The sequence below is a fragment of the Hyperolius riggenbachi genome, chromosome 9 (genome assembly GCF_040937935.1).
Source record: "Hyperolius riggenbachi isolate aHypRig1 chromosome 9, aHypRig1.pri, whole genome shotgun sequence".
Classification (NCBI taxonomy): Eukaryota; Metazoa; Chordata; class Amphibia; order Anura; family Hyperoliidae; genus Hyperolius; species Hyperolius riggenbachi.
The window spans coordinates 213,839,437-213,860,853 of record NC_090654.1 but is presented as its reverse complement, the minus strand read 5'-3'; the positions used below and the strand labels follow the sequence as shown (position 1 = coordinate 213,860,853).

At 42.8% G+C, this 21,417-nt stretch overlaps 1 protein-coding gene across 18 annotated transcripts in view; it reads left to right on the top strand.

Annotated features, from left to right (window-relative positions):
• Nucleotides 1–21,417, top strand: part of FOXP1 (forkhead box P1) — a 1,092,253-nt gene that overhangs the window by 997,387 nt on the left and 73,449 nt on the right. For all 18 annotated transcript variants that reach the window (XM_068253977.1, XM_068253974.1, XM_068253975.1 and 15 more), the window contains one exon: nucleotides 11,165–11,266. In XM_068253977.1, the coding sequence (XP_068110078.1) occupies nucleotides 11,165–11,266 (102 nt within the window). The remainder of the gene's footprint in view (nucleotides 1–11,164; nucleotides 11,267–21,417) is intronic.

The window sequence follows — 21,417 nt, the reverse complement described above, 5'->3', positions numbered from 1 at the left end:
CATGCTTTGAATTTTTTTTTCCCTTCTCCTCTCGGGCAATTTAATAATGTTTGTTGTGCTGATAGTACACACTTCTACTCAATGTATTCCAGATTCCACAATTGCCGGCACTACGGAATGGAATTATGCATGGGTGATAGTGTCTTATGTGCGCTCATGCACTGCCCTGACTGCAGGCTAAATATACATGGTGACTATAAACTTATAGAAGTGCAACAGTATGTCTTCCATTATAGTGCTCCTTTCTTAAAGTGGAACTCTAAATGCCTATTTTAAAGAATCAGTGTAAAAAAGTGTAATAGTCTTTTGTCAGCTAGTTTTTTTTTTCTTTGTGAAAGACTTTTGACATTTTATAATCTTTATGAAAATGTACTGGAAATTGTGGGTTTATTTTTTCTGCACCGTACACAGTGGGGCAGATTTATCAAAACCAAGTGCAATACTAGAGCAGTTGCTCAGAGCAACCAATCAGATTCCTTGATCTTGGCAGCTGCTTGACTCTTGCATCAATGTTGCTCCACTTTCCTAGCACTGGTTGTGTAGTGCGCTACAGGCTCACTATACACCAGCGGTTCTAGGTGTGCAGCCTTGCTTTCAAGGGCAAAAATAGATGATTTTCATATTTAGGAGTGATGCACCATGGGAAAATACAGTTGCTCACTTTCAGCAGAAGTATCGCAAATTCCTTCTGTTTTAAAGGGAAGGTTCAAGCAAAATAAAAAAATGAGTTTCACTTACCTGGGGCTTCTACCAGCCCCATGTAGCCATCCTGTGCCCTCGTAGTCACTCACTGCTGCTCCAGTCCCCCGCTGGCAGCTTGCCGACCTCGGAGGTTGGCGGGCCGCATTGCGTACATTTTTACGCATTCCAGCTAGTGCAGGAACATTAACACAAACATTTTTACGCATTACTGGTTCAATGCGTAAAAATGTACGCATTGAACCAGTAATACGTAAAATGTATGTGTTAATGTTCCTGCACTAGCGGGAATGCGTAAAAATGTACGCAATGCGGCCCGCCGACCTCCGAGGTCGGCAAGCTGCCAGCGGGGGACTGGAGCAGCAGTGAGTGACTACGAGGGCACAGGATGGCTGCATTGGGCTGGTAGAGGCCCCAGGTAAGTGAAACTCATTTTTTTATTTTGCTTGGACCTTCCCTTTAAGAAGGCTAAATTACATTTATCTTGCTCTATAATAATGGGCTTTTTGATCTCTTTAAGCCCTTTATACCTTTCAGGTGGTTCTGGGTCACCATGAGCTGTCTGGGTATTCCTTACTACTCTATCAGCACAGTAAACTGTGCACAGCCCAACCCCCTCTTTATAGTGCATAAGCCTTTCTGTGTATATATCCACCCACTTAGCTGAGTTTTTCTACCTGGGAAGCAGTAGACAGTTGTCCTTATGCTGATGCTGGGGGTGATCTTACCTTCTCTGTAGCTGAACTTTTTCATCCACATGGGTCCAGGAATTGATTCTCTTATAATTCAGCGAAGGAAGAAAATGTCGGTCTACTCAGTTTGTAGTTTTGTCATACTGGGAACAGTTATCCAAGTATTAAAGGGGGACCCCAGTTCACACACTTAATGTATTTGAAATGTAATTAAAATCCCGGATATCATTTATGCATACCTGCAGATATATTGATCTACCAGGACATTAAAACCTTTTATGGGTTAAGTGATCACCTCAGTACATTGGCAACTGTCAAGGAGGGAAGTAGACAGTTGTTAATGATGAATTAAAAGCAGGAAAAGCAGGCAAGGGTGAGGATCTGTGTGTCTTTGACCAAATTGGGGTGACTCAGAGCTTTTCCAAAACTGCTTGTAGGCTTGTGGGGTGTTTCCAGTGTGCAATGGCTAGTACCTACCAAAAGTGCAAAGAAGGACCAAAGGTTAACCAATTACAGGGTCACGGGATTTGCAAGGTCCACTCATCCATGTGGGGCGCAAAGGCTGGCCCTTAAGGCCTGATCTCACAGCATAACTGTTAAAGCTGTAAAATTTACAATTAGTTATGATAGAAAGTTCTCAGAACACACAGTGCATCACAGTTTGCTGCGTATGGGGCTGCGTAGCTCCAGACCAGCAGCAATGTCCATGTTGATTTGTGTTCACTAGCAAAAAGCCTACAATGTTCATGTGAACCTCCAAACTGGACCGTGGCACAATACTAGAAGATTGGCCCAGTCTGAGGATTCACATTATCTTTGGCCTCGAAATTCCCCAGATCTCTGTCCAATCGAACATCTGCAGGACTTACTCTGGGTTCACACTTGACTACCTCACATGCATTTTCCCAGAAAGCAAATTCCCCTAATAATGAACAGGCCACTAAAATCAATGTAAATCAGTGTGCTTGTTCACATCTAATGGAAATCTTCACAGGCGGGAAAAAAACAGCAGCACTTTTTCCAACACCCCGTGCCTTTTACGTTTTTTTTTATGCCAGGCAGTATTGAAAAACACCATTTTTTGTCTGTGCAGTGTGCACAAATGTTCAAGGTGTCAAAAAACACGTTTAGAAATAGGTGCATGTTTTCCACACATACATGCGTGAACGAACCATCACTGACATGGATACTGCCAACAAGCTGCGCCAGCACAACATCCGGTACAAACCCGCTGTGATCCTGGGTGTAAGATCATTGTATATAAAACAGATTACTTCCACATTTAAGAACGCAAATAATACTTATGCCTGCAGTCCTACATTCATTGATAAACTTTTGTACAATATATAACTGTGTAAAATAGCATTGTCCTCCTTTCCTTCGGATGTGCTTTGGTTTCACCAAGTTTATATAACATTACAAGTGATCCGTCAATAATGCCGAGTTCTTCAGACCTTCGTTTAGCCATTGTTTGTGGTGTTTAATAAATTCGAGCAGTTAGCGTGACATCTGCTCTGCAACACAGAACGAATTAACTGCGGCCACACCTAACAAACAAAAAATAAGCCATGTGACCTTTGTACTGTGGAGAGCCTATATGAAACGCCAATACAATCCATGTCCTGCTTATCTTGCTCTGTTGACATAAACATATGGAGGATATTCTGAGCCAGTAGTCTGGTATTTAAAGGGATAGTTGGCTGGCTAATCTAATCTTTATTTCATTTTTACAAAATGTCACTTGCCTGGCTTTTATAATGATCTTGTGATCTCAGTAATGTGAAATACAGACCTGGGACAAGCAGCCAGCAGAGCTAGGCTGGAGTCAGGCCTTGCTTCCATGTCTGCAACGCACGCCACTGGTTTGCCCCACAATGTTACTCGATGTGGTTGTGATCCCATTTGATTGTGAACACTAAGAAATGCAGGGAAACGCGTTGCGATTCCACAGTGACTCACAACACATTTTTTTTATTTAATAAGCTCAGATTGTCTGAATTTGTTGGCTACATATAGCCAAACCCTGTATTTCTTCTCACTGCATTCGCGATATATGTAACCAGTCCCCCAAGGAACCCTTCACTCAAACTTAATCTTAATCCCACCAAATCTTAACTCCCCTCCCTTAGGTTAACCTCTTCCTGATGCTTAGTTTTACCTCCCTTTGTAATTGTGATTCCTTCCTGGCGCCTAGCCTTACCGATACATTCCCTAAATCGTGTCTCCTGACCCTTAAGCTGCCCATTAAGGATACAAATTCAATTTCTCCGATCTGATAATTATTATCAGAAGGAATCGATTAGAAGGATTCAATCCACTTCATAAATGGAGTTAAAACATAACCAATCCGATCATTTCAGTTACAAATCGGATTGTTAATAAATTGATGCCCATTGTCACCATCAACACCATTTGATCTAGTCGATCAGAAAGGTGATGATTGTTTGCTAAGCTGTGTTGTCAATGGGTACCTTAACCCTTCCAATACCTAATGCCTGATGCCTAAACATAATGGTGAATAACTCTGCTGCACTAGCATTTGACATACTAGCCGGCATACCATGGCCTGATGGCCACATTAGCCAAGCTAAGATTAGCTACACTGTGATCAATGGCGGAAGCTATGAATGTTAAATGCCCAACCCTTTCTTCCTTGCTAAGCTTTTCCTATTGGAGAACCGTCACTAGAGCACTGTTCAGTCATTGGCTTACCAATATCATATGACTAGATGTAAAGACAGTTGGCCTAACGCAGTCCTAAGTCTCACTCCATAGATAGGTGGACACAGGTTCACTTTAATATATTATTTCAGAAAAGCCTGAAACATGATTACATGCAGTCTTCTCCTGATTACGGCCTCCAGCAGGACCCCAGAGGGGACAGGATCTTGTCTAGCAGAGAAAAAGGGGCCAGTGGAAGTCATGTGACCATTGGCAGCAGCTTCTGAACTAACGTGTTTATAGATCTTTGTTTGTTTAACATCTGTTTTTTTTCTGGTTCGTTCAGGAGGTGGTGGTATGAGTTTTCTGCAATCCTTTAATTTCCCTTAATGTTATTCTGTTCTGCTAATTGAACAGCGTGTGATTCATCCCTTTGCATTGAATTTTTATTTTGTCCCTTTTGTGTGCACATCCCTGCTCAACACGAGTGACACGACAGCCTCTTTATAATGTAATTCAGAGACAGAGCACAATTTCCACATCACAGGTGGCGTTAATATAGGCCAGGCCCCCCTAGGCTCTTGTCGCCACGAGTCGCGCAGCTTGTTCAGTGTTTGCTTCCATATGGTGATCTGGTCCGTTCGGAAGAGCTCTCTGTAAATAGCTCTCCCTTTGGGTCTCGTGGTCACTGTAGTGAAAAAGATGTTAACTCTCAGAAGCCTGCAATCCAGCCGCCGACGCCTGGTGAGCTCCCGTGTTTAGATTACTGTACGCTCCAAGCAAAATGACAAATACGTTTTACTTTCCCAATGTTTTCTTTCTCTCTTTTCTCAGAGCTTGTAACAGTTGAGTGAACCAGCAGGTTCTTAGCTGTTCCCTTCTGTAACATCTCTCTCACTACTCGCAAAGACACATTGCTCTGTTTACTCAATTAAAACGGAAGGTCGGAGCAAATGGCTCCTATACAGTTTCTATAGTTGGGGTTAATCATTAGACAGGATAAAGAAAAGCTGTGAGGCCTGTTAACTTGTGTACAGAGATTGTTGTTTACTGCATAGGCTAATGACCTTGATTTTTGTGTTTGTGTTTAAAAGGACACAGTGATTAAGTGCTGTTTACAAGTAAAGGTGAAAATTTAAAGGAGCTTTTAAATAATCATACATAGTGTATTATTGCACTACAGTACAGTACTGTAGAATGTGAACTCCGCTTAGGGATAGTGATTGATCCCTTTAAAGGACCACTCCAGTGAAAAAAGTAATCAGTAAAAATCTGACAGCACTGACATTTTTTTGGATCTAGCCTATCTCCTCACGGGGGACTCTCAAGGTTTTCTTTGTTTTCAAAAGCATTTCCTAAACTGCAGTTACTAGGGCTAAGTGCCAAAATAGTAAGATACCAGCCAGCCTCCCTACTCGCTTGCACACTATTTTGGTAGTTGGACTGAGCAACTGCCATTCAGGGAATTCTTTTGAAAACAAAGAAATCCTGAGAATCCTTCATGAGGAGATTGACTAGTCCAAAATCTGTTGGTTCTGTTCGATTTTAACTGCTGTCTTATTTTGCTGTGGTGGTCCTTTAAAGGAAAACTTAAGTGTCCTAAAAAAATGACTTGTACTCACCCGGGGCTCCCCTCAGCCCCCTGCAGCTGAACGGTGCCCTCGCCGTGTCTCTCCGATGCAGCTGGACTCGCTGGCGGCCACTTCCGGTTTGGCCGTCACCGGCCGACAGGCTGGGAATGCGGCTGATTAGCCGCGTTCCCGGCCGCAATAGCATTATAGAAGGCGCTGTCGGACGGTGACGGCGAAACCGGAAGTGGCCGCCGGCGAGTCCAGCTGCATCGGAGAGACACGGCGAGGGCACCGTTCAGCTGCAGGGGGCTGAGGGGAGCCCCAGGTGAGTACAAGTCATTTTTTTAGGACACTTAAGTATTCCTTTAAAGGGCCAAGGAAAAAGGGTCAGTAATACATATAGGTATAATATTCATCATAATAGTAAGGCCAACACGGAAGTAGTAACAGTCATGTGATCTGGCTGGTTGTAACTGATACAGCTCTGGCTAGCCGGCAGATACTTTCCCGCCCCTTCCTTACAACCTCTTATGCTCCCTTTTTCTTCAACCCATCTATCAGATGGTGGGTACCAGACATAAAAAGCATATGGAGACCTGTGAGGGAAATAAAATCATGCCTTCAGACATTAGACAATATTAAAGTGAACGTCCAGACTAAAAATTGACTCAGCAGCACTGGAAAAGCCTGGTGTTTCTTTAACTGTTTCACAGCATCAGAACTTTTTTTCTTTTATACAAGCCTCATTTTTAGCTGCACAGAAAAAAACTGCCCGGGCATTTTTCCCCTAATGCTGTGCAAAGCATGATGGGATTTCTGATGTTGTTGTTCTCGTTCTGCTGTTTTGGTGCAATTTTTTTTTCCTTTTTTTAATTTGACATTTGAAGCCTAGCACGTGCAGCTGGGAGGGGTAATCAGGACACAGGACAGTTGGAACTGTCTCCTGCTCCCTGTCACCTCCTTTCAACCAAAAAGATGGCTGCCCCCATGACAAAGATGGTAGCCCCCATGAATCACAAACATTTGCCTGTTCTTTTAAAACGGGGTCAGTAAGAGATTATATTACCTATCTATTCTAATTAACATAACTAATGTAACTTAATGACAGTATGTTTGTTTAGGCTGAAGTTCCCCTTTAAGCATTTTTCATTATGTCACCATACCACCCTATCTCCTCAGTATATTCAGAATGTGAAGTCCCCAAAATTAATATTGAAGTCGTGGTAGTGTGTTAATTGTAGCCACTGCTAACCCTGATTCTTATGGAGGCACTGTTATGTTAGTGTCACTAGCCATTGATGTAAGTGGCCAGAGCTGGAAGGGGGTGGGTCTGTGAGTCAACACATAGTATGATGATCTGTTAGTGGGGTCTCAGGCCTTGGAAGCAGCAGCACAGCAATCCTGGATACTTTCTTGTTCGACTTTAAATACTTGTTTTGTGCTTTTATATTTTAGTAGTGATGTGTAGTGTGCTGAGGGAGGCTTTAAGTTTGCAAAGCAGTATTTGTACTACATTTTATTTGTAGTACATTTATCATTTAAGGCGCTCACACAGGTAAAAATTATTCTTAAAGCGCATCTGAGATGAAAAACTAACTATAACAAGTAACTTGTCTATATACCTTATCTAAAGTTTAGATAGTTTACACAACAAATCTAGCTGCAAACAGCTTCAACAGTTTATGATTATATATTCCTGTGCTACAATGAGGACAGCCATGTTCTGTTTGTCACATTGCACACAGGCAAGCTGATGGCATCTCCAGCCCTCGGCCTGTGAGAGATTCAATCCCCTCTCCTCCCCTCTGCCTCTGAAATCTCTGGCTAGTAACCTCCTCCTGCCCAGACAGAGCTCCCATAAGCCCTTGCTACAGTGCCAAGGCACTGTGAAAAGCTGTGGGCGAGGCTTGTTTAGTTTATAGGGAATTAGAGTATTAAAACAAAACTAAAAAAGTGTTTGGCTTGGGGAATGCCCTATAAACTATATGAAAGGAACACAATTATGCAATAAGTAAAAGTTTATCTCGGATCCACTTTAATACACCTTAAAAATCATAGCTTGATCTGAAAACAGTAAGATACACAAAGTGTCCTGTCCCTTTAAAGCACACCCTCCCTGCCATGCTAGGGAACAGCAGAGCCTAAGCTGCAGTTTGTAGACCATGAACGGTCTGACATATGTTGAATAACTCCTCAGATTTGTGAGTCTGTGTCTGGTGGTGGACAGTGTAGAAGCCAGCACAGCCCCAGAGGGAGAGTTAAATCAAGCAGACAACAGTAATGGGTTATTACCACTGCGCAAGCCATTTTATTATATTTTTTGTTTTGTGTTTTCTTTGTTTGCTAAACTTATCTTTATAAGATGAACCTTTATCCTTCGTTAGAACCCTTTGGGTTTTCCTGGAACCATTTGTTCAGGATTATTGGAATCTTCCCAGAAATGATGGCTTAACTAGGAAAGTAAATTGTCTCTGCAAAAAGTTAAGAATGATTCCTCCACTCACACAACTCCTCACCCCCACGTCTAAATATGGTTCATCAGTTGGTGCAGACTCAGGCATGGCTGTCTGAGACGCACGTGCTCAGGATCAAAGCATCTTGTGACTTGGATCAGCACAGTTAAATCACTATATATCGATTTGAAGATTTCTAGATTAACCCTGTCATGTAATGAAGAAAACATTTGGTTAATTTTTACTTCTATTTGTTGTGTTAAGAAGGCTGAAAGATAAAGTTTCCCTATACAGTAGAGTCTCGGTTATCCAGGATCAGATGATGCCAGTGTGCTTTCTGGTAGCTTGAGACTCAATGTTAAAAATAGGCCTAGATACTACAGTACTCTACTGTATATACATATCATGAACTCTGTATTAAATGATAAAATACAGTCATTGAAAGTATACTAGCCTTGGTGGAGCAATGGAACCCAGTCTTTAAAGGGACACTGAGCAGATGCTGTGGGTATGCATATAAGCATACCCACGGCTATTTGGTTAAGAGGACACACTTATCGGCCCCTTAGGTAAGCGCTCCTGCTCCCAGGCTGGCTGCTATCTATTACATGGGATCGGCGACTCTGCCATATAGTCACGCTGTGACCCTGGAAAAGGAAGCCTGCGTGTCCTCTCTGCGCATGTGCAGCCTTCTGATTATCTGCTTCTGATTGAGAAAGGGATGTATTCTGCAGTACTGATCTCAAAATTGATCCCTTTCTTGGTCAGAAGCAGACCGGACATGCTGGTAACAATCGATCAAATCGTCAATCTGACGGGAAAATTGCATGGTGTGTTTCAAGTTATATCGATCAATAAACCTTGATTGATTTTGAACAGTGTATTTATAATTTTCACCAACAGTAGATGCCTGGAGAACTAGTGTGTTGGGTCCCCTGGACCTGTAACTGGCCGGTGCCCTGTCCCAGCCGGATTGCTCTTACGGCTTCGGGAAATCACCAATAAATGCAAGAGATGGCACACAAATGGCTGCAATGATTTTGCTGTATTCGAAACAAGTGCACACTACATGTTACGGATATTACATCCTTCCTCAGGTGTATAATATTTATAATTTTCATCTGCATCGAGCTGTACAAAATAAGCTGAATCACAACGATCAGTTTTTCTAATAGAGAAATCTGAATGAAAACAGATTAAAGAGACTCTGAAGCCAAATAAAATCAATGCTTTTAACTTTTATTAATGTTAGGCACTAAAGCTAGTGCTAAAATGCAGAATCTCCACGGCAAAACAGGGGGCTTATACCCCCCAAATCCCCTGTGCTATCTGCGGGGAGTGCTTCCTGATAGAGGCAGAGCTTAGGGCTGTAGCTCTACCTCTTCGCGCTTCAATCCTCACTGCCTCTCCCCACCCCTCTCAGGCTTCCTTCACTGAGAGGGAAGGGGGAGAGGCGGTGATCCACGGGCAGATTGACACGCATGGAGGCAGAGCTGCAGCTCAAAGCTCTGCCTCCATGGGCAGCAAAATCCACAAAGAATGTTGTGGAGTTTGCACAGGGGATTTGGGGGTATAAACCCCTCGATTTTGCCGTGGGGATGCAGCGTTATAGCACTAGCTATAGTGCTTAACATTAAAAAAAAAGTTAAAAGCATTGATTTCATTTGGCTTCAGAGTTTCTTTAAGAGGTTTAGATACCACCTAGTAGTTTTACCTGTAGAGTTTCTCTGCTATCTGCCTTTTACACCATTAAGTTTCATTATATGTTTTTAAAGGATCATTAAACCTCAGTGAAGTCTGGCTTCTTGTGTCTTCCAATCCAGCCTATTGTTTTTCTGTATTGTTCTCCCCATATTTAAAGTGACTCTGTAGTAATAGGGATAGGCACACATGGTACATGCATCAATGGACCTGCATTCTCAAAGTGGCTGAAAGTATTAAGCCTCGTACACACGCTTGACAAAAGCTGGCTGAGGTTGCCGATAACGATGATGAGACGTGTGTACAGAGGCGCTCGACCCACGACGCGCAAGTGATCGACCTGGTGGATCAACTCACCCCCAACGTCGGACGATTCCTTTGTGCATGCCGCTCCTCCGCATGGCGTTACACATATGCTGCTCTGTCGTCACTCCACATAGCAACAGTACGTGTTGTCAGCTACACAGCTGACTCACATCTGTGCAGCCCAGCGATGTCGTATGAAGGGATCGGGTCCTGATCCCCACCGGGCGAAATCCATCAAAGGTGTATACACATCTTTAGAGACAACATCAGCAGGACAGGCAAGAAACTGGAATTTTATAAAGGAAATAAATATGGCAGCCTCTATGTCCCTCTCAGCACAAGGTCACTTTAAGTTTGCAGATGAAGAATACGTTATGTTACCAATAACAAGTCAAACTGTACAAATGTGCCACATTGTGTATTGAGGAAGTCATGTTGTCATGCAGTTATTGACTCACTGGATCACTATTGAATACCAATCTTTGGAAATCTGATGCTAGGTACACACCACACAATTTACTGGCAGATTTACCTGCCAGATCGATTATTTACAACATGTCCGATCTGAATTTTCCTATCTTCGATTTTCATAGAACTGAACAAAAATAGTTCGAAAAAAAACGATTTAGAAAAAGATCAAAAAATCAATTGAAATTCAGATCGTATCTGTTGGAAATAATCGATCTGGCAAGTAAATCTGCCAGAAAGTTGTATGGTGTGTATCTAGCATGAGTCTCTAGAGAGCTGGATTATTCATTGATTGCCTAGCTCAGAAGAGAGCCCTTTAAACAAGGTTCAGAAAGAGATTAAAGCGCAGGTCGGTTACTCATTATCCTAACAGCTTGTTGTGCTGTAATGTGTTGTGTATACAAAGCAGTGCAGGTCCCCACTTGTTTTTGCTCGCTGAGCAGTTTCATAAACAATACTCGATATGCAAAATGGGAGTTATTTTTAATAGCTTTGTTCCATCTCAGCCTGCGTGGCTCACCCTGGGGATTTCCTATGTGTTTATTTGTTCATATTTGCAATCAGCTTGTTGATGATCCATTAGTGATTTCGGATATGTGATTTCTTTTTTTAGCTCCCACGACGACTACATGCAGAATCACCCCTTATATGGGCACGGTGTGTGCAAGTGGCCTGGCTGTGAGGTTGTGTGTGAAGATTTCCCATCATTCCTAAAGTAAGTAAACTCCTATATTCTTATCTGCTTGTGTTCACGCACGGGCCTTTTACATAAACTGCATCTACAAAGGAGGTTGCCTGTGATTCCTGTAGTAACCAAACCACAGAGAGGAGGAAAGCACTTGAAATCTTGCAGTGATGATCCCAGTGCCATACCAGACCAAACATTGTCGAGGGAACAGCAGTGCTTCTATTGCAGGTTTTATAGAGCAGATGTAGTTTTGATATTTTATATCAATGCCAGTTTTACACCTGGCCATTGCGTTTGCGGTGCGATGCTCTGCCTTCATCGCAATGCAACGCAAAAAACATTCATATGACCCCCCAGGGTCATATGCATATCTCCCCCCCCTACATCCCTCGTCACGTGACGTACTCCCCGCTGGACAAAAAATACATCACTGGGATTCCTGGGTTTCCCCGTCATACTCCCGTTCTGCGCATACGCGCCACCATAGTCAACATATTTAACATTTTTGCGTTGGCCACTGACATACATTACTTCTGCCGCCTGATGGTGACACGCTTTTGACTTTGTGGAGGCTCTGTGGTCAATCGTGCACTTCTGACGTGATGCGGTTAGTTTGCTAGGCCCCATTGCCTTGCATTGTTGTTGTGTTACCCTGTGATAAACCATTGCACATTTGTAAGGCAAGTGTAAAAGGGTCCTGAAGGCAATGTCAAGACAGACAGCCATTACACATTTACGCATGATGCAGTTCCAGGTATGAGCGTATTTAGACATGTCACTTTGCTATAGCTGTACAATGTGTACATTTGCTATGGAGGCAGGTGGAGAGGCAAGACGATGGCGGAGTGCGTAGTAGAGTAGGAGAGTAAAAAGTGGAGCAGGGTGCTCACTGGTCACTGTTACTTACATACCTTTAAAGCTGGAATAAACTTGTCTGATGTGGCCAATAAAGCCCCGCCATTCCCGAACTGTCCCAACACCTGAGCGACCCCCAAGCACAGTCGTCCCTCCTCTCCCTTCCATAGCAGCAGATGGAGCGCTAGCCTCTAGGTTAGTGTCATGTCTACAGAAGTCGGCCTCAAGCTGTCACCTGAGTTTTCAAATTCTGATCCCAGCAGGCGACAGTCCTTGTACAACGCATAAACATCCTCATGGGACTAGATGGCTCCCGGACTGCCAATTCAGCCGAGTTCCATCTAGCATGTGAATGAGGCATTGGTTCTGCCCCAATACATCTGCAGACCACATGCAACCAACTCTATCCATCAATGTGTGCCTCTGGTCTAGTTTGAGGACTGAAATGCTTAGGAATTCTGTAGGAATAACTTATGGATGTTAAAGGATACCCGAAGTGACATGTGACATGTGACATGAGATAGGCATGGGTATTTACAGTGCCTAGCACACAAATAACTATGCTGTATTTCTTTTTTTCTTTCTCTGCCTGAAAGAGTTAAATATCAGGTATGTAAGTGGCTGACTCAGTCCTGACTCAGACAGGAAGTAACTACAGTGTGATCCTCACTGATAAGAAATGCCAACTATAAAACACTTTCCTAGCAGAAAATAGCTTCTAAGAGCAGGAAAGAGATAAAAGGGGTCAATAGTTCATAGATTTTAGCTCTGGCATACTTCAATGAATGTGTAATTGAGCAAAAACAATAAAACTGTTAAAACTAAAAAGTGGATTTAAACATAAAAATAAAACTGTGGAATATGTTCAAAAGTCATTTTTAGGAGAAGGTTAATAGATACAATCGTTTATTTCATTTGTTTATTTTCGCTTCGGGTGTCCTTTAAAGTCCTCAAAGCACGCATAGTAGACTTCTCTACTGGTTGGAAAATAGAAAGGGATTGTTAAGCTAAAATTACAGTAAAGTTCTGACATCAAAACAGCTGCAAAGTTTTCTATAAATCTTTAGAAGTGTGATAAATATGTTATACTTCTTGTTCAGGATTTCTTTTTACACTCCATATGTCTATTTTTCTTTTTACGGTATCTGTTCTTTCTTTGTGCTGCTAAAACGAAATAGCAGACACTCCAAGAACCAAAGGAGTTAACTGCAACAAATACGGTGTTTGATGTTGAATTCTGCACATTTGAAATGTTTATTTTGTGGGTGTAGGTTTGTTTTCTAAAGAATGAGGAAGTGCTAATTATGAAAAGTTAAGCATACAGATGGGTTTCACCTAGTTTGGGATTAACTGAACTTTATTTTTTCTTCTGGTTTTCTTCTTTCTCGTTTTATTTTTTCTCAAAGAGGCTGAATTTAAAAAAAGAAAAAATGAATAAATCTTTTTTTTTTAATAGATATTTTATTATTATTATTCTTAAAGAAAGTGTTGTCTGCATGAAGGGTACCAGCGAGAGCACTGTAATGTTTTCACAAGTGTTTTTATCATGGTAACATTTTGCTTACTTTAGTTACTTGCCTAAAACTACTTGGAACATGTTAAGAAAACATTTCAAAAAGGTTCCTACAAAGAGGCTTTTGTTGAGAAGTAACTGTGAGGCTGTACAGCTCACAAAGGTGTTAACTTTCAACCCCTTAAGCACTTCCACATGAAATTCCAGGATCGATGTTTGTGGTTTTGGAAAAACAAAGTGTATGTTAAAGGAACCAGGTACACGCTCAAGTAGCACGGAAATAATACCTCGTTGCAAACGCATTCATTATGATCATCTGCATGTCAGAAATATACGCCGGTGAAATTAAAAATCTGGAAGCGGTACTAACGGGATCCCCTTCTCTGGGAGGCATTCATGATGAGGCCTTGACCAGAGATTCTAGCGGTGAAGTCAGTCAGGTCAAGTCCAGTATTGATAGTACTGAGCCTGCTGACTTTAGCAGGTAGGCCCCATATAAACTGCAGTAGGCACTATAAAATACTTTTCTACTATCTTGCTGTCGCTAATGCTGGAAACACACAATGCAATTTCCTGTCCAATTGTGTGATTGATATCACACTTTGCCTAGAGGCTTGACCATTAACGTACAAAAGGTTAAAAGGTTCTCATAGAACCTATCCCTGTTTTCAGGATCATGTAAAAGTCTATAGTCCTGACAAACTAGGGAATTGCTTATAAAAAAAACCTGAGCAGATATATTAATCTACAAGGATAATTTGCCCACTATGTCGAGAGGTCGGTTTCTCATTAATGCAAGGGTCTTTGCTGATCCCCCACATAATATTTTTAATGGGGTGTAGCTATCTTACATGTATTACATCTGTGTTGGTCTAGGGTGCCCCTTTTACAAGGGGGGTTATCTTCGACCTATGGAGAAGATGAGATAGGGAGCCCTTATGGTGTAGTATTGTTTAGAATTGAGAGGAAAACAATTGTGAATAATTATACTCACAGAGGTGGGTTGCAATCCTGCAACCACCGTATAGGCATACGGAAAAAGACCGTTTCCGCTCGGTAGCCCAGACCTTCAGGATCTGGGTGGTCGCTCTCCTCCTATGGTCCTATACCCTGGTTGGCCGTGTCGACCAGTGGTAGGGATGGCACCTCAGAGAGGTGTTGGATACACAAGTAAAAGCACGTCGGTGGAGGCGCCCGAATGTATATAATGGCAGTATATGATTGGTAACGGAGGTCTCTTACCTCCAGAAGAAGACTCTCATTGGTGGAACAAGGGAGTCTTTATTAAAAAAAAAAGGTTATACTGTAGCACAAAGAGCCCCCGCTCTGCACGGCGGGGAATAAGGTTATCTGTTTTATTGACCTGAGGAAGCGGGCTGTGTCCCGTGAAATGTGTTGTCTACATTGTAACCTTTTTAATAAAGACTCCCTTGTCCCACCAATGAGAGTCTTCTTCTGGCGGTAAGAGGCCTCCGTTACCAATCATATACTGCCATTATATACATTTGGGCGCCTCCAAGGACGTGCTTTTACTTGTGTATCTTACATGTATGTCAACCTAAGCGTAAACCTCTGATTAGGTGGTTTCTCCCTTCTTAGTTGTGAACAATGCACATCACATTCAGATGTATTTATAAACACCTATATTTGCATTTATATATATATACAGAGAGATCTGGCTGGATGGGGATTGGGGATACACTGTGCAGCCAATCTACCACTGATAAGCAGTACTGTATAAGCCCATAGGGGTCAATAGGTGCTTAAACGCCTTCACAGAAGGTAACTGGGTATATACATATATATTCCGAGGGGTGCAGGGTGTAAGCATAGGTGCAGCACATATAGGGTGCCACTCAACAATCGTTTCGCCCCTTAAGCGGGCGTCGTCAGGAGTATATAGTGCACAATGATTATTTACATTACAAAAACCCCCCCCACCAACCGACAAGAATACCCCCAGCAAATACCCCAAGTCAGAGCTTTTTTATAAGCAATTCCCTAGTTTGTCAGGACTATAGACTTTTACATGATCCTGAAAACAGGGATGGGTTCTGTGAGAACCTTTTAACCTTTTGTACGTTAATTGTCAAGCCTCCAGGCAAAGTGTGATATTCATTTTTTACCAGCACAAATCTTTCGGTAGTGAGATATCGATTGTGTGATCGGACAGGAAATTGTACCGTGTGTACATGTTCAAACTGTTCCTTAGCGATAGAGTCAATCGGACCGGAAAGTGCATCGTGTGTTCCCAGCATAAAGTAGGCAAAAAAATGTGACCGATCTGACAGGTTTTGGAATGGTCCAAGCTTGCCTCTTCCTGTCTGAAAATTTGCCTGTAGCCAGAAATCCTTTTTTCCAAGGAATGATTGCAGGGACAAGGGGGAACGAGGAGAGATACAGACCACACCCCAGGGTATGTGGATCCAGCATGAGCATATATCTGTGCTTACTTTATGTAACTTTGCTTCGAATCAGGTGTGTTTTGAAGCAAATCTCTCGTTAGAGGCCCAGCACACTTACACAAGCTATGCTAAAATAAAGTCCTGTGCACATGCTAAATGGATGTCTCGGTAGGGATTGGGATCCCATCCCTCAGGCTAATGATGCGTTTTGTTGCATAATGGGGGGGAGGAGTGCACAGCGCAGGTTTGATATCACACAGCTAGCAGGGAGAACAACGATATCAGCCATTGCTCAGTCTGGTGGATCACTGGTGGGAAGGCCATCTCGGGGCTGCTATACACACACTAAATTATTGGCAGAGGTGGCCATTATCGGCCGCCTCAGCCGACTTGAATCTAGCGTGTGTATGGGACTTTAGGCTCTGTTCAATAATGCAGTGTACTTAAATTGTTAATTTTGTTTTCGTTCAAGCTTATTTCTGCCAATATTTACATTACAGAGATGAGCCAGGAGCAGTCTGTACACCCAGGGTTTGCAGATATCATCAGCCGTTAATGAATTTACATAGTCAGTTTAGCCCCTGGAAGCAATGGGACGAGCTTTAGCACAATATGGAAATATAGATTACCATTCAGGAGTTTATTTCCTATCTGTATAATCACAATGCAGGAACGTATGTAAGTTGTATATGTCTGTACCTTAAAGTACAACTAATGTGGGAGGGATATGGAGGCTGCCATATTTATTTCCTCTTAACCCTCCTGGCGGTATGAAAAAATCCGCCAGGAGGGAGCGCGGCAGTTTTTTTTTTTTTTTTTTTTAAATCATGTAGCGAGCCCAGGGCTCGCTACATGATAGCCGCTGCTCAGCGGCATCCCCCCGCCCTCTTTGATCACCTTCGGCGATCTCCGATCAGGAAATCCCGTTCAAAGAACGGGATTTCCTGGAGGGCTTTCCATGGCGACGGGGCGGGATGACATCAGCGACGTCAGCGACGTCGTGACGTCATTGGGAGTCCCGATCCACCCCTCGGCGCTGCCTGGCACTGATTGGCCAGGCAGCGCACGGGGTCTGGGGGGGGGGCCCGCGCGCCGCAACGGATAGCGGCGATCGGGCGCAGGCCGGCGGCGATCAACGTGCTGGCGCAGCTAGCAAAGTGCTAGCTGCGTCCAGCAAAAAAAAAAATTAAGAAAATCGGCCCAGCAGGGCCGGAGAAAACCTCCTGCGCGGCTTACCCCGAACTACGTTCGGGGTTACCGCCAGGAAGGTTAAACAATAACAGTTGCCTGGCAGCCCTGCTGATCTATTTGGCTGCAGATGTGTCTGAATCGCACCAGAAACAAGCATGCAGCTAATCTTGTCAGATCTGAAAATAATATCATACACAGCTGATCTGTTGCATGCTTGTTCAGGGCATTTGGCTAAAAGTATAAGAGGCAGAAGATCAGTAGGTCAGCCAGGCAACTGGTATTGTATAAGCAGACAGAGGCACTGAGCTTTGCACCAGACCTATTTGAGTTTTATGCTCCATTTCTATTGCCTGATGAAGCGGGAGATACCGGCGAAACGCGTTGCACTTGAACTTTGTTGAGTATATAAATACATTTTAGTTGTTCTGAATATACACAACACTCGTGTGTGTCTGCTTGGAGGAGGTAAGTCCACCTCTGCCTCCTCTCATTTTAAACGTTTTCGAATATTTTATTCTTTTGGCGCTTCTGTCTGCTTATACAATTCCTGAGTCCACCCTTGGTGGAGGGGCGTTGCCCCTTATTTCCTATTTACAGAGAGCGACTTCTTAATCCTGAGTGCGGACAGGTCTAATCTACTCACCTGCTGATATAGTGGTTACCTGGACGGTAAACCATATTTGTGAGTATAAATAGATACTTGTCATATCCACATACCAGTACATACTGCACTATATTGGGCACTCGGTGTCTCTATTCTGTGTAGGCAACTGGTATTTTTTAAAAGGTAATGAATATAGCAGCATCCATTTCCCTCTCACTTATGTGGTCCCTCTCACTTACGTGGTGTAAAATATAATGCGGGTACATAGAATTACTGATCAGGGCTTAATTTTAAGTTTTGTTGAATAAACATAAGCGTCAGTACACTAACACATTAAAGAGAACCCGAGATGGGATTTACTTATGCTAGTGGGGCACAGAGGCTGGTTGTGCACACTAACACCAGCCTCTGTTGCCCCATGGTGTGCCTCCAAGACCCCCCTGCGCGCCGCTATACCCCCCGCAGTGCAGCGTGTCGCCAGCACAATGTAGACCTCTTGCCTGTCTGTTAGCGCCGCTCCCCCGCCTCCTCCGTATCGGCGCTACCCACCCGCGTCACTTCCCTCCAATCAGCGGGAGGGAAGGGATGCGGGCGGGTAGCGCCGATACGGAGGAGGCGGGGGAGCGGCGGTAACAGACAGGCAAGAGGTAAACATTGTGCTGGCGACACCCTGCGTGTCTACAGCACTGCGGGGGGTATAGCGGCGCGCAGGGGGGTCTTGGAGGCACACCATGGGGCAACAGAGGCTGGTGTTAGTGTGCACAACCAGCCTCTGTGCCCCACTAGCATAAGAAAATCCCACCTCGGGTTCTCTTTAAGGCTTATTTCATTTACTAGGATAGTGTCTCCATCTGGAAATAACAGTTCTGATTACCACTTTGACATGGTCAAGGAGAATCTATTAATTCTGGTTTGCTGGCAAATCTAATGTAAATTGTATGCAGCCTGGAGATGGGCCAGTGAAAATCTGTAATAAATGCATTTGATTGGGCCAATTCCAAACTATGTACAGTTTGCATTAAATCTGTATGCAAGCTGTAATTTTAAGCCTGTTATTGGCTCTCTAATTACCACTGTAAGCTTTCATTACCATGGATGATTTCTGTTGCCTGGATACTATTTGTTAGGCCTAATACACACTTGCAAGGACTATTGCCCTAAGGGATCAGGACTCTACCCCTCAGGCAACAGTTCGGGGCCGAGCGTACAGAGGTGTCACTAGGTAAGCGGCTAGCAATGCTTCTCTTGCTATGCAGGGGAAAGGAGGGACATGCCGGATCTATAGGGGATGTTGGGGAGCTCCTGTATGCACGCTAGATTGTTGGCTAAAGCGGTCCTTAACAGCCACCTCAGCGAGAACCTATTCCCCAAAATTTCTAATTGTTTTAATTTGAAGAAAGATTGATCTGGCAGGATGGGAAAATTCTGCTGAATCTGGGAAGGGCAGGAGTTGTTGTAAATCAATGGGCCATAGTGTTGCTCAGCATCGAACACTGCATTTCTGCAAATCAATCGATTATTAGTAGATTCCCTTCTGGAATCCATTGAAAAACAATATGCTGTGTGTGGAAGGGATCAATCGCAAACTAATCAGATTATGATGGGAGATTGATCGATCAGATAGGCACATCAGCTCATGTTTGAACTGTGTATGGCTAGCTTTAGTCACAAAATAACAGATAAATGAACTCTAGCTAAATCAAAGTTATAGTGGCCACACACTGACAGATAGATATCTGTCAGACCAGCACAAATGTACCTATTTATTCCTAAATTCATGTCCATTGCAGAGCAGTAAAGTTTCATGTAAGGGGTTAAATATGCTGTTCTTGTACAGTGAATATATTATTTTTTTAATCAGCTTCTTATTGGATGTTTGAAATCAATATAGTGAAGCTTTATTGTACAGTTGTTTCAGTAATCCACATGCACTGTTGTCACCTTCAGCTAATAAAAATCTGCCAGGTCAGTCTGCCATTTCATGGCCAGCATTAGGCATCCCTTTTTATGTATCCCTCTTGCTGCTTTAGATCTGCCCTTTGTTTATGGGCATATATGGGGGAGTAATGCTTTTCTTTAAATGAATCCAGTTTAACTTTTTTTCCGTATGTGCTATTTAAGCCCTTACAGGACACTAGGACTTATAGGTCAGTTTGACCTAAATACTACACTGCCCTCTAGTGCTTCTCAGAATGTGTAGACTAATCTGTGTCCAGCTCCGATTACTGTCATCTTTCAATTTGCAAGGCTAGCACAGTGGCTGTGTCATCCTGAGAGATCTAAATGCTTTGAGCTGGGAGTCATGTACTGTTCATTCTTGTGCCATGTATATGGGCATCTTAAAAAAAAAAAGTCGTCTATAGCTTTCGAGGTTACTGTGCACGCTAATATTTCCGGAGCCTAATTAGAAAGTATTACTTGGAAGACAGGGATCATCTCCAATTCACACGTCTATTGACACCAGTGACCAAATTACAGCTATGTCTAAATGTTAGAATTTATTGTTGGCTGTGGTGTCACAAAAGTCTGAGACAGCGATTTCTCTATTCAATAAAAGTAGTTAAAAACCTTTTAGAAAATCCATAATTTTGATTGCTGGTACTTCATAAATGTACAAATGGTACTTTTTAGCTGTCTCTTTAGGGAAAAATGAGTTTTATCACCTGCGGTACCTGGGTTAATGAAATTGTGCGCTGGAGTTCAGCCAGGAGAAAAGATGAGATCATACCAACGCTCGGATACTGGCAACAGGTCTTGGAGAAAGCTCCTGAGATATTTTTAAAGCTATGTATATTATCATTTCGTTATATTTTTTATATCTCGAGCCTAGGAAGTGGCTTTTTTTTTTGCTGTTTGCTTCAAGTTTCTACACTCTCCCATTATTTTGTTTAATTTGTTCAAACATCCAGAACCTGGTGACCTTAAAATAGTCTGCTGTGCCAAAGTAAACATTAGGATGTCCATCATTGCCTAGACAAGGAATTTACTTGCCTCAAATTTCATTTGCGATTCCTGTGCAAAACTCAAAAAAATCACGGCTCTCTGCTCAAATTTAAAATAATGCCCCCCCACCGCCCCCTGCTCTGCTCTGACCCTCTCAACTTGGAGCTCTCCTGTGCTTGATTGCTTGTGGATATTAGTTGTCCAGGAAATCCCGTACTCTGTGATAGAAATCCAGAATGATCTTGTTTTTCCGTAACCAGCCCAGGATGTACTAGACAGTTATGATGATTTGTTAATTTATATTTTTTTTGGTCTCTGTGTTTATTCTTTGTGTGCCCTGTGTTGTTAAAAGATGGTGAACGACTGTTGGAATAGTTGACATCTGTCAAGAGAGAATACTTTTTTTTTCCTCTCTTTCTTTTGCAGCTGCATTTCTGTCTACACTTTGAGAAAAATTCTCTGTGTGCACCTCTATATATACTGATAAACAAGGGCTGTATTGTACCCTGACATATAAGCCAGGATCTCCTCACTGCTATTGAAGAATCTCTTTCAGATGTGTGTGAGCCCGTCTCCAACTTGAAAGGCTGTCAAGATAGCTTGTTGGTTAGATGTGTGTGTTGCATATATATGTATCTGTATTTACCGTAATAGAGCAGCATTACCG